Source organism: Acyrthosiphon pisum, chromosome X, assembly GCF_005508785.2.
Source record: "Acyrthosiphon pisum isolate AL4f chromosome X, pea_aphid_22Mar2018_4r6ur, whole genome shotgun sequence".
Classification (NCBI taxonomy): Eukaryota; Metazoa; Arthropoda; class Insecta; order Hemiptera; family Aphididae; genus Acyrthosiphon; species Acyrthosiphon pisum.
This window is the reverse complement of record NC_042493.1, coordinates 39,490,546-39,502,651: the sequence shown is the minus strand read 5'-3', so window position 1 is coordinate 39,502,651 and position 12,106 is coordinate 39,490,546. Positions and strand designations below refer to the sequence as shown.

Here is a 12,106-nt window from a genome sequence, read left to right as displayed (position 1 = left end):
TTGAATAAAGCGCCAAGTGACTTTTGTCATAAATCACTAAAATTAATTTGAAAAAAAAAATTGTTCAAATGACTTGAAATTTTGTACATAGCATTATAGTTGTTAACAAATGGTGTTAATAATATTTTTTAGTTGATTAGGGGTAAGACCCCGAAATGGGTCTCATGGCCACACACAGTCACCCATTAAAAATGTATTGTTTTTCTGATATTGTGAGATCCATATTTGACCCTCAAAAATATTTTATTCTTGTAGGTACATAGTTCACATAACACTTTTTAAATTGTCAAATATAGAGTAAAGCTTTAATAATATGTTATTTTAGAACTTTGTATAGAGTTTACTTTATTGAAATATAAAAATTAATTAAAACAAAATATTACATTATCTTAGTTTAGTTCTATTGTAAAAAAAAATAATAATAATTCCTTTTAGGTATAACATTCAAATAATAATAACAAAATTAAAATAACCTCATGGTCCAGTCTTAAGTTATTTAGACTAGTAATACAAAAAAACATAATACCTATATTTTTTTTAGAATTCATATAATAATATTAAAAACAAAACAATACCTTCCTTTATATTATTAGATTAATAATTAAATTAAAATAAACAGTACCTTTTTCTTTTACAATATTTAAATAATAATAAAAAGTTAGAATTAAAGGAATCATTACTTTTTTACAAATTTATGTTCCTCAAAAAAACAATCCATACAAAAATACTTGTCACATAAAAAACACTTTGTAAATGTTTTATTTACATGTTTTTGTGCAAATGTTCTGCCTTTAGCTATAACCATTTTTGCATAACACATGCTGCATTTACTTCTATTTGATTTTACTAATTTATGTGTTTCTGGTATATTTTCTGGAATAGACTCTTTTTTGATTAACTGTTCTACAAGTTGAGCTCTAAAGTCTGTTATAGATAATTTTGATGAGGTAACTGCTCGGAATAAGACAAGAGCATTTACAACACTTATATTTAACAGTGCGTCTAATGCAACTTTTCTATACCATTTCTGGCTGCGGCGAAGAGGGTTAGAATAAGAGCTCATCTGATCAGAAAGATCAATAAGTTTTACCAACATTGTAATCTACAACTACTTTAGGTTTTTAACTGTTTTTTCTCTTATTTATAGATCTGCAGTAGTACTATCATGCTTGGTTGAAATCATGAGTAAATTATATAATATATTAATGTCAGCTTATGTAGTAGTGTGTCAACTGGTGTAAGTGGGTAACTACGAAAGTTCCAAGTTCCAACAGTAAATTTAGTCATTCGTCAATGTAATCCTTTGAGCATTAATATGTTATAGTACTGAGTGCCGATACTGAAATAATATATAAAAACTATAAAATAATATAGTCTGTGTATTAATTGTTATTAATTTGTTTTACTTTATACCAAAACTAGTTGTTTTCCTCCGATGAGATAAAAAAACGTTTATGAGTAAGTTAAACGTATTTAAAAAAATAAAACTAACTTAACTTTTAACTTAACTTAGTTTTTATTTTCATGAAAATTTGTAACTTAACTTAGTTACTCAAATTCAGTAACTTTATAAAACTAACTTTAACTTAGCTAAGTTATTTTTTATTTTAGGATAACTTAACTTTAACTAGGTAGTTGAAAAAATTGGTTAACTTGCCCAGCTTTGATTATTTGAAAAAGCTAGTATTTTATCGATGGTAGAATTCACTAAAACACTCTCAGCACATTTTCTGTTAGTACACCAAAAACGAAAAGACCCGTTTTTCAAGTGGTTAGATTCACTAAAAGTATAATTTTCAATTCCATATCTAGGGACTAGGTTGATATAAAATTCCTATAGAATAATATTTTTATCTTATAATCATTACAATTTTATCTTTTATATTGCGTCGCACTGCACGTCAATCACTTGTTAAATAATATCAAACCCTCATTACTACGTCGACCCACGGGCCACGACCTTCGCTCACTAATTATGTCCAATCTAAAGATAAATGATAAACCAAATACGAAAAATGATAATCCGATCACAAAATTCAGGGATAAAAAAAATATATTGTCTCGCCCAAACACATTATAAAAAACTCGGTTAACTCGCCCAAACACATTACTTTTATTATACGGGTAAAAAGGCAATTCGCCCAAACGCAAACCGCCCCTATTATCAATGGTCGAAATCCTCCTCCTGGCAAGCCCGGCTCATGCGGTAGGCGACATAGGCCCACGCCTAGGGCGGCAATTAAGCAGCACTCTAGTAAGATGGTGGCATTTTCAAAATACTGATAATATTATATTGTTGGAGACGCCAAAATTTCATTTTTCCTAGTTCACTTGTTTCGCTTTAGCCGGTCATGTCTCGTGGCATATTGATAATTAATTAATTTGGCATAGCCAACCAAAAAGTAGAATAGTGTCTGCAAAAATGATTAATTTTAATATTAATTCGTTTTATTGTTGATTTTTAGAATGAAAGTAAACAAAATTGTAAACAAATACTCGCGTCCCCAGGAGACGAACACCTATGACGCTTCCGGGAAAGTTCGGAAGCGTTATAGCAAAAAAAAAATCTGATAAGTGACGTGAGTAGATGCATACAAAATAAAAATCCTGCAGGAATAATACTAAAATGTGTACCATCTAATTTCTGTTTCAGTTTGCTTTAAATGTAAAAAAAAGGGCACATAATCAAAGATTGCCCAGGTGAGTGTGTGTTATGTTCTACCACGACCACTGTTGTTCCTTGTTCTATTATTATTCTATTATTAATTTGTATAATTTTCTTAGCCTTTGCAGCCCCACCCACAGGGTTACCCCCACCACCACGGCCACCACAACGACCCCGCGACGACCACCACGACCCCGAAATAGCAATGGTGACCGCGGCGATGGCCGTGGTGGGCGTCAGTGATGTAAGTGCATTAATATACATTTCCAATAGTTGCTTGATAAGAAACTGATCATACCAATTTTATGAATTATAGGAGGTGTCACCAAGCCCGAGCAGTAGGAGTTGTAAATTTCAGTTGGACAATATCCATCGAATTTCATGTTTTGTTACATATATTTAATTTATTTAATTTTATATTTTTCAGCTTAATAAAAACTTTTGTTTTATCACATTTTTTTCTTGTTCTTTTAATAAGTTAGTTTCTTGCCTGTGTCTAAGATACAACAAATTATACACAGATACAATAGCTTAATGTGTAATATATCTGTACATAAATGGTGAAGTTTTGAAATGTACACCGTCAAACGGTCCAACTTGGGTCAGTTTTGAAATGCTATTATAGATAACTTTAAGATTAATTAATCTAGAGGTATTTTCAATGTAAAATTTTTTATGTTAAGGTTTGATTTATTAATTTCTGTTGCATTTGAACCATACAAATTATTCCTTCTAAGTTTTTTTTTGTATTTTTCTACATACCCCATATGCAGTACTGAATTTCGACAACATGGGGCACTCAAGCTTTTCTTATGAAAAACCTATTTTATAATTTACTTAAACCAACTTGGGGCACTATTTAAAATTTTTAAAAAATACTATACAATTTTCTGAATTTAACATTATTTTTTTGCACATGGTGAGTATATATTAACAATAAAAAAAAATAAAAACATTTTGGTTGACCAATTAAATAAGTAGGTATTATAGTATATGTAAATAATATTAAAAAACCTGGGTCTCAAGTGGCTCAAGTTGGACTAAATAAGTAAAATGTAATTTATAGAAATGTATGCAGGATTATAATTAATAATTTATAATATAGAGAGATAGAGTGGTAAATTTAACAGACATTTAAACATATTTTTTACTATCAACTTTCATGTAAAACGTCTAATTCAATGAGTATTAGTGTAAGTTTTCGGATCTTTTCAAAACGATAGACATTAAACATACAATTAATCAATAAAAATCAATACTTATGCTCAAAATTTGATGCTGCAACACTGCCAAAGTGATCTTAAATATTGTTAAGATAACAACATAATTTTTTGTATCACATTAATTAATTTATAAGGTAAAATTAAAGGATAATATTTTTAGCCCAAGTCGGCCCGTTTGACGGTAATATCTAATTCGGTATTGGTGATATTGACCTTTAGAACATTACGATAAAGTGTTTGTGGTCAAAAAGTTATGAAATCACACAATAGTTGAATGTAATTATAAGTGGTAGAAAGCTATGTGAACGTTACTGCTCTATTTTCAAAAAAAAAAAAAAAACCTAAAGCTGTGTAATAGAATATTACATAATATATTACTGATATAGTATAGTAATAGTAGTGGTGTAGATGAAGTAAAAACTATTTAAATTGTTCTTGCATTAATATAATTGTGCTTAAAAAATACTCATATAAATAAATACATAAATTGCCAGGTATTTGTTATTTGATGAATATTTATATTACATTATTATACAGATATATAAAATATTACTTATTACAAATTTAATGTTAATTTTGTGATATGGGTATATGTAACAATAGTCGATAGTTAAATACAAACTGAATACTAATAAATGTTACTTAGCATAGCATAGGATCTAAATTGTACAAATATATAAATATAATTGATATCTTAGTATTGTAGTAAATAAATTAACAATTAATGGGTTGTTATAACAGTAAAAAGGTGCAAATTTAATTTATTACATGTTGAATTGTGTTTTAAAGTTATTCATGTAGGTATAAATTCATCAAATTACATTCATCAATGTATAAGAAAGATATTGCAATGGCATTTTTTATGATATAACTGTATAACGAATACAAACAGGTGTGTAGTGTATTTTTTTTATATATATAGAAAAAAAAACAAATGAAAATAAATTAAATTATTATTATAAATAACAACAAATTGTTACAAATCATATTATTGCTGTGGTAGTGTAAATGTAAATAAATTAACAGATATTTTGATTATTATTAGGTGAATCTTTAAATTACAAATCCAATGTCAATTTTATGACAATAACTCGTTAAATGCAAACAACATTCTACATAGGCCCTAAGTATAGGGTATAAGTAGGTTTTAAAAATTTTAACCAAACGTTTGACATTAGTTACGAATACACCGTTGAGTGTAATCGCATCCAGGGGGGCTATACTTGAATGTAACGTAAAAAAAGTGAACGAGCAAAACGTACGTAAACCGCCATTTTTACGCATACGTAATTGTTCGTAGTTCTCTTACGGTTACTTATTTCCCATACGAATAGAGTGTTCGTACGTTTTATTATCACATTTAGATATTATCATTAGGTACCTACTTAATTAATGTATTGTTTTAATCGAAAAATACCTCAGCATGTTCTTAAATTTCAATAACCTTTTGTAATTTAATTTTTCGTTATTGATTCATGTAATTTATTTACTTACTTTATTTACGTGAACCCGAATTTAAACGATGGCTTTTCAAGAATTTCAACAAATGATGCTTTTACAGCAGTTAGAGTTTGTTGAATTAGAAACTGTAGATAATCATCCTCGTCGATTTTACCAAGCTCAAAATGTTTTTGAATGTTTGTTTAATATGATATACCTTACCTATTTATTGTATTATTATGTCCTTTTCTATATTTCAAAGTACAAACATTACTATTAATTCTAAGCAATATTTACAATTTATTTCAAATGTAATCTATTGACTTATAGTATATCTGTATATATCCATTAAATAAGTTAAATAGATAGATATTCCTGCAGTAAAAAAAAATATAATATTGTACAATAGTATATATTATCATATTTGAATTCAGTGCTGCGTCGCTGGTATTACGATTCTAGGCACCCCAAACACAGATTGAATGTGTAGATATAAGTAAAAATAATAAACTAAAACACCTAAAATAAATTGACTCGCTTGGTACCTAACTACACACCTATAGCAGTGTCGTAAACAAGGGGGGGCGTAGGGGGTCAGATTCACCCTCATTGGCTTTTTATTAGCATAGTAAAAAGTGTTGAGGGAGTGGAGGATTTTCCAATTTTTCCCTCCCATTTAGCTAGGTTGTTTCCTTTTTTTGATCCCCCCCCCTTTCAGAAATCATATCTACTCCACTGGCCTATAGTGCAATAATGCATACACTATGAAATTCTAGTTTTCCTTACAATTGTAGCAGTTACTTACCTGCAGTTATTTAATTAAAGCATATAATACAATAAAGACTATGAGAATGTTGGGGTGTCCTAAAGCCTACGCTAGGGAGATATTTTACCGAGGCTTTGCCACTGAGGTATATGCGGCACAGTATTTGATTTAAAATTAACTGCTGCAATTCATAATTTTTTGTCTACAACTATCAGAAATTACCTAAGCAAATCATGTTTCTTACCAGCTACCATATTTATTATCAACTATTATTGCCCTTATTCAATTTTAGAGCTATCTGATAAACAGTTCATTAAAAAATTTCGGCTTAGTAAAGGGTTGGCTGGCAAACTTATTGAAGTATTAACGCCATATATATCTGAACAAACGAGAAAAACATAGATTTCGATAGAAAGAAAGGTATAGTTTAATTAGTTATTTTTCTATGCTTAAAGTAAGTACCTATAGTACTCAATATAAACTTTAAATCAATTTGATGTAAAATTTTAATTTATTAAAAGGTTTTGACAGCATTGCGATTTTTCGTAAAGGTACGGTTTCTCTGCAGCGTCTGACGCCGAGACCTTAGATTATGTATTTTGTGTGTGACACTGTGACAGGTTTCGCTACTCGCGTTTGACGCGGCGTCCGGCGTCAGTACCTACCGGTCCGTACCAGTGTTGCGTCAAGACGCCCGGCGTTAACATGTCAAAAAAATTTTCATTTTCATGAAATTCATATATTTTTATAAGTATTGCAATGATGGTTAAAAAAAATGCCACAGCAAGCGATCAAAGAAGCTAAACTTAAGACACTTACGTTGATCACTGAAATAGATGACAAATATTCAACTCGTCCAACACTACCGTATCAAATACCACCAGATTATAACAATATGTACCAACGTTAACTGAGTTCACCAGCCAGCTCATACAGTACCTCAACATCAACATCACAAGGGTTTTTGTCGTTCAGCTATGGCGACGAGTTTAATGGTTAACCTTTGAAATTTTTTTTTTAATTTTAAATAGTTGGTGCTTATAATAAGTTTATTTGTATAACAGTTACTTTTTATTTACTTTTGTTATATTTTAAAATTCGCTTGTTTTTATTCAATATTGTTTGTTGATTTTATTTAGAAACAATAAATTAACCAAAAGACTGGTTTAAATTAAAATATATTTTGTTGTTATTTTAAAGAAGTTATATTACTACTATAAGGTACTTATTTATAGCTTATTTTGTAGCTCTATAGTATATTCGCTATCGAATTAATATCGTTAATAGAATTAAGAGGTTCTTCTGAATCCAATTGATAAAATACCTTTCCATTGTTTTCTAAATATGCGTCTCGTAACATATTATGTAAACAACATGCTACGATTATCAAGTCATCACACGTTGTTGTATTTATATTAATGGGTTGAAAAAATACTCTGAATACTTTACTTAATAGTCCGAAAGCATTCTCCGTTACTCGTCGAGCACGGCTGAGTCGATAATTGAATATTGTTTTTTACTGTCTCCTTGAGCTGACTTTTGCGAAAAGGGTCTTAATATATATTTGTGCACTCTGAAAGTCTGATCACCAAGTATGACGTGTGGAACTTTTATGTTAGTACCAGGAAGTGCACAATCCGCAGGGAATTCAAATGTACAATTCAATATTTGTTGCCCCATATTGGACTTCAAAAAAATTCCACTATCCCCTTCTCTCCCAAACGATTCGACATCAATAGCCATACATTTATAGCTTGCGTCCACCATAGCCAACAAAACGACAAAAAAGTATTCTTTATAATTAAAAAATAAAGAACCTGAATTACTTGGACATTGGATTCTAACGTGCTTTCCGTCAATAGCGAGTATACAATTAGGAAAGTTCCACTTCTGATAAAATTCATCTGCTTTAGTCTTGAAGTCAACTTTACACGGGTCAGGCAAAAATAGTGGCATTAATTTTTGTTTCATAATTGCTAAAGTTTCTCTCACTATTATGCTAATATAACTGTGGGAAATACGAAAAGAAAATGCCAAAGATCGGAAGGATTCTCCTGTTGCTAGAAACCTAAAAAGAAAAAAGAAATTGTAATAAATAACTGGTATACTTATGAAAATAACCTATTTAAACTAATTAAACTGATTAAATTCTTTTTTAACACGTTCGTGGTCAGTACTGGTACAGCAGTAATTTCAATTTTGATGTAATGGGTCACTACTGCTATAGTAGTAATTTACAAACCCACAAAATCGGGCATTACTGCTCATGCAGTAATATTTCCAATGGTATTAAATGGAACTAAACATGTGACTGACCTATTATGATCACTCATAAGTTTGGGCACTGATAAATACGAAATTCTATTTTTTAATGATTTTTGTTGATATTTTAAAAAAATGAGTGATGTTCTGAGGAGGGTAAATTAATAATATAAAATGTGAAAAGACCACGAACGTGTTAATATAATTTGTTTATAAAAATAATTAATATTTAAATATTTTAGTTTCTGAGCATGAATGTAATAATTACATGTATTGTGTCTACTGTCTGTCATCTCCACTTGGGGCATTAATTTACGATTTTAGTTATTTTATTTGTTACTGAATTTGTAGGTCTAGAAAGTTTTTAAGTATTATGATATATTTTATACACAGAATAATATTTTCAAAAAAAATTAATTTTACCTACTCTATTACTAATAGAAAAAAAAATTATTTTAATAGGAATAATACCTATCATATAATATACTTAATAGGTTGTGTATGCTAACAGAGTCTTTGCTCAGAATCGTTTTTCGTATACAATCCCAGACAGCAATTTTTTGTTTAAGCCATATTATGAGTCGTAACCGATTTGAACTACTATTATCTCACATACATTTTCAAAATAATGATGTCGCTAACCTAAATAACAGACTTTATAAGATTCAAAATATTTTAGATTTGTTAAATCAAAAATTTAAACAATGGGTTATTCCATCACATGATATGTGTATTGATGAATCAATGATAGCTTTTCAAGGTCGCCTTGTTTTTAAACAATATATTCAAACAAAACGACATAGGTATGGAGTTAAAGTTTTTAAACTGTGTGTTAGTCCATGCTACACACTCAAGTTCAAGATTTATTCTGGTAAAGAATCTGTGGTTGACAAAAATGATAGTGTTTCTTCCAGAATTGTTATGAACCTTGTAGATGAGTATTTAGATTTTGGGCGCACACTTTATGTAGACAATTGGTATACTAGTGTTTCCTTAGCACATCAACTTCTTGAACGAAAAACACATTTAGTTGGAACACTCCGTTCAAATAGAAAGTATAATCCTGACTATGTTATCAAAAAAAAATTAAAAAAGGGTCAAGTAATAGCTCAAAAAAGTTCATCTAAAGTTATGGTATTAAAATTTAAAGATAAAAGAGATTTACACATGTTAAGCACAAAACATACAGATAATATGGTTATGGTTCCAAGAAGAGAAAATAAATCAAAGCCAGAAGTAGTATTAGATTATAACAGAGGTAAGTCTTTTATTGATCTTTCTGATCAAATGGCTTCATATGGCTCACCTCTTAGAAAATCATTAAAATGGTATCGTAAAGTGGTATTTGAACTTCTTCTGAATACATCAGTTGTAAATGCTTTATGTTTGTTTAAAAAAACAACTGCAACACGCATTAAGATAACTGATTTTAGATCAAATTTGATAAAATATCTGACATTCAAACCCAATATGAATCAAGAACTATCAAACAAACATGTACTCACAACAGCCAAAAGAAACAGATGTGTTCAATGTTACTTGAATATTGCTCAAGAAAAAGGAAGAAAATATTCTCAAAGTCATTGCAAAAAAGTCACAACAAAATGTTTTATTTGCAACAAACAATTATGTGTTCCTTGCTTTTTTGTATTACACAAAACATAGACTGATTATTATTACCTACCTAAACTGTTAAATTATTATATTATTATTATGTTGTAATGTTTTTTTTTATGAAACAAGACTATTTACTAAACTAACAGTTAATATTATTTTATTTTATTTTTTATTGTTATTATTATGTTAATTTAAGTTGATTTTTTATGAAACAAGACTGTTTACAATAACAAAGAATTAATATTATTTTATTTTAGTTTATTTTATACTGTTATTATAATGTTATGTTGCTTTTATTATGAAATAAGACTTAACAAAGAGTTAATATTATTTGTTTAATTTTTAAATTGATTTTTATATTGTTATTACACTATGTTACTTATATTATGAAACAAGTTATCAATTACTATACAAATAAAGTGAATTTGTAAAATGTGTTTTTGTTTTATTTTATTATATTACCTACTTTTTTCATTGAGGGATCATTAAAGTCTTGCCAAAAAGTTTGTGTGACACACCCGTGGGTCACACCAAAAAATGGTTAAATTCTATATTAGAACACCATAAACTATATAATACCTATTTTACAAAAAATTATCAAAAAATTATTTGACAAGTTATGACAAAAACAGAATTAACAAAATCATTAATTATCTCAAAAACATTTTGACAAACATCATGTGACCCACATAAGGGTCTCGTGGCAGTCAACCTGTTAAACTCCCGTCCTTTAATTCCTTTATCCGAGGACCCTATGGATTTGAATGTCCTTACTCCCGCCCACTTTCTAATAGGTAGCTCACTACGCGCACTGCCTGAGCCTGATGTGCGAGATATGTCTATTAATAGATTGTCTCGATGGCAAAGAGTGCAGCAACTTGTCCAACACGTTTGGGCACGATGGAGCAAGGAGTATTTGGGGCAACTACAAGGACGAAACAAGTGGTCCAAATGCAGAGGACCATCCATTCAACCTGGGACGATGGTGTTAATAAAGGAGAATAACTTACCTCCTTTAAAGTGGTTATTAGACAGAGTCACAAATGTTCACCCAGGACCTGATGGTGTTGTAAGAGTAGCTACGGTGCATACGAATTTGGGATCCAAAAAGCACGCTGTTCGGCTATTATGTCCATTACCCATAGACACATGAATCACACAGGTTACGTGTTAATTAATTCTGTTTATATAATTTTTTACTATGCATATTTACCTCATTAAACGTGTACAACTGTAGCACACTATTTATAAATATTATATAGGTCAACTAATATCAACTATTAAGTATCCATATTGATGCATATACATATATATATTTATTATTTAATGACCGACCATTGTTATCTTCATTGTAGCGATAGTCAATAATATTGTGTATTATTTTTGATGTTTGTTCACCTATTTAGTGAACATTAGTTCTACCGCCTAATTAGTTGATTACATTTATTATTATTATTTTTATTAGTTATTGTAAAATCATATGAAACTTGTTTGTAATAATTTATATTTAATAAGTCATTTATATTGTTTAATTATTCTTTTTTATAATATGTGTTATATTTTGAAACCGTGTTTCAAGGTGGGCCCATGTTACGGCGTGAACACCGGAATATACTTATATAATATCGAGTATGTTTAATGTACAGGTAATAAGTACTATCGACGATTATCGGTATCGACAGATTAAAATAGTATTTATTATGTCACCCTGGGATCGTTGATAAAAGGCACGGTTCGCCAGTCTTTACTCAACGAGCGTCGGAAACATTGCCGATCATTATACGCGTCGTCAAAATCACGTTTGAACACAATTAAAATAGTGTTTATTTAATTAATTATTCTTAATATTTTTTGTCTATATAATAAATTGTTATATCAATTATACAGTCCACTGGTTATTATTATTTTTTTTTTTTTTAAATGTCGTTTATTTGTGAAAATTTACAATCTATACAAAAATGGTACAATAAGTAAATGTGAATGAAAGAATATAAAATGAGGCAGTGAGAAAAAAGACAATGAGTAGGAGTTTCACATTAGAAATTCCTACGTGGGTGGAAATTTAGGGAGAGATAGTAATAAACACGTTGAGTTTAATGTGCGTTGAGAAGATCTCTGGGCCATTCACGATTG

At 29.4% G+C, this 12,106-nt stretch overlaps 2 protein-coding genes and 1 long non-coding RNA gene across 3 annotated transcripts; 2 read left to right on the top strand and 1 right to left on the bottom strand.

The window, feature by feature from the left end:
• Positions 1–676: 676 nt before the first annotated feature.
• On the bottom strand, positions 677–1,096 carry LOC103311934. Its single transcript, XM_008191775.1, has one exon. The coding sequence runs from the start codon at positions 1,094–1,096 to the stop codon at positions 677–679; it is 420 nt and encodes a 139-aa protein (XP_008189997.1).
• A 526-nt stretch (positions 1,097–1,622) lies between these two features.
• LOC107882205 lies at positions 1,623–3,521 on the top strand. Its single transcript, XR_003838634.1, has 3 exons — positions 1,623–2,700; positions 2,785–2,909; positions 2,982–3,521. It is a non-coding gene; the product is annotated as an uncharacterized LOC107882205 (long non-coding RNA).
• A 5,561-nt stretch (positions 3,522–9,082) lies between these two features.
• LOC103311935 lies at positions 9,083–10,021 on the top strand. The gene has a single exon (XM_008191776.1). It carries the CDS (start codon positions 9,083–9,085, stop codon positions 10,019–10,021), a length of 939 nt encoding a protein of 312 aa, XP_008189998.1.
• Positions 10,022–12,106: the final 2,085 nt, after the last annotated feature.

Bases quoted from the DNA above. Each gene is read 5' to 3' on its own strand.
- LOC103311935 (XM_008191776.1), top strand. From the start codon at position 9,083: ATGTGTATTGATGAATCAATGATAGCTTTTCAAGGTCGCCTTGTTTTT.
- LOC103311934 (XM_008191775.1), bottom strand. From the start codon at position 1,096: ATGTTGGTAAAACTTATTGATCTTTCTGATCAGATGAGCTCTTATTCT.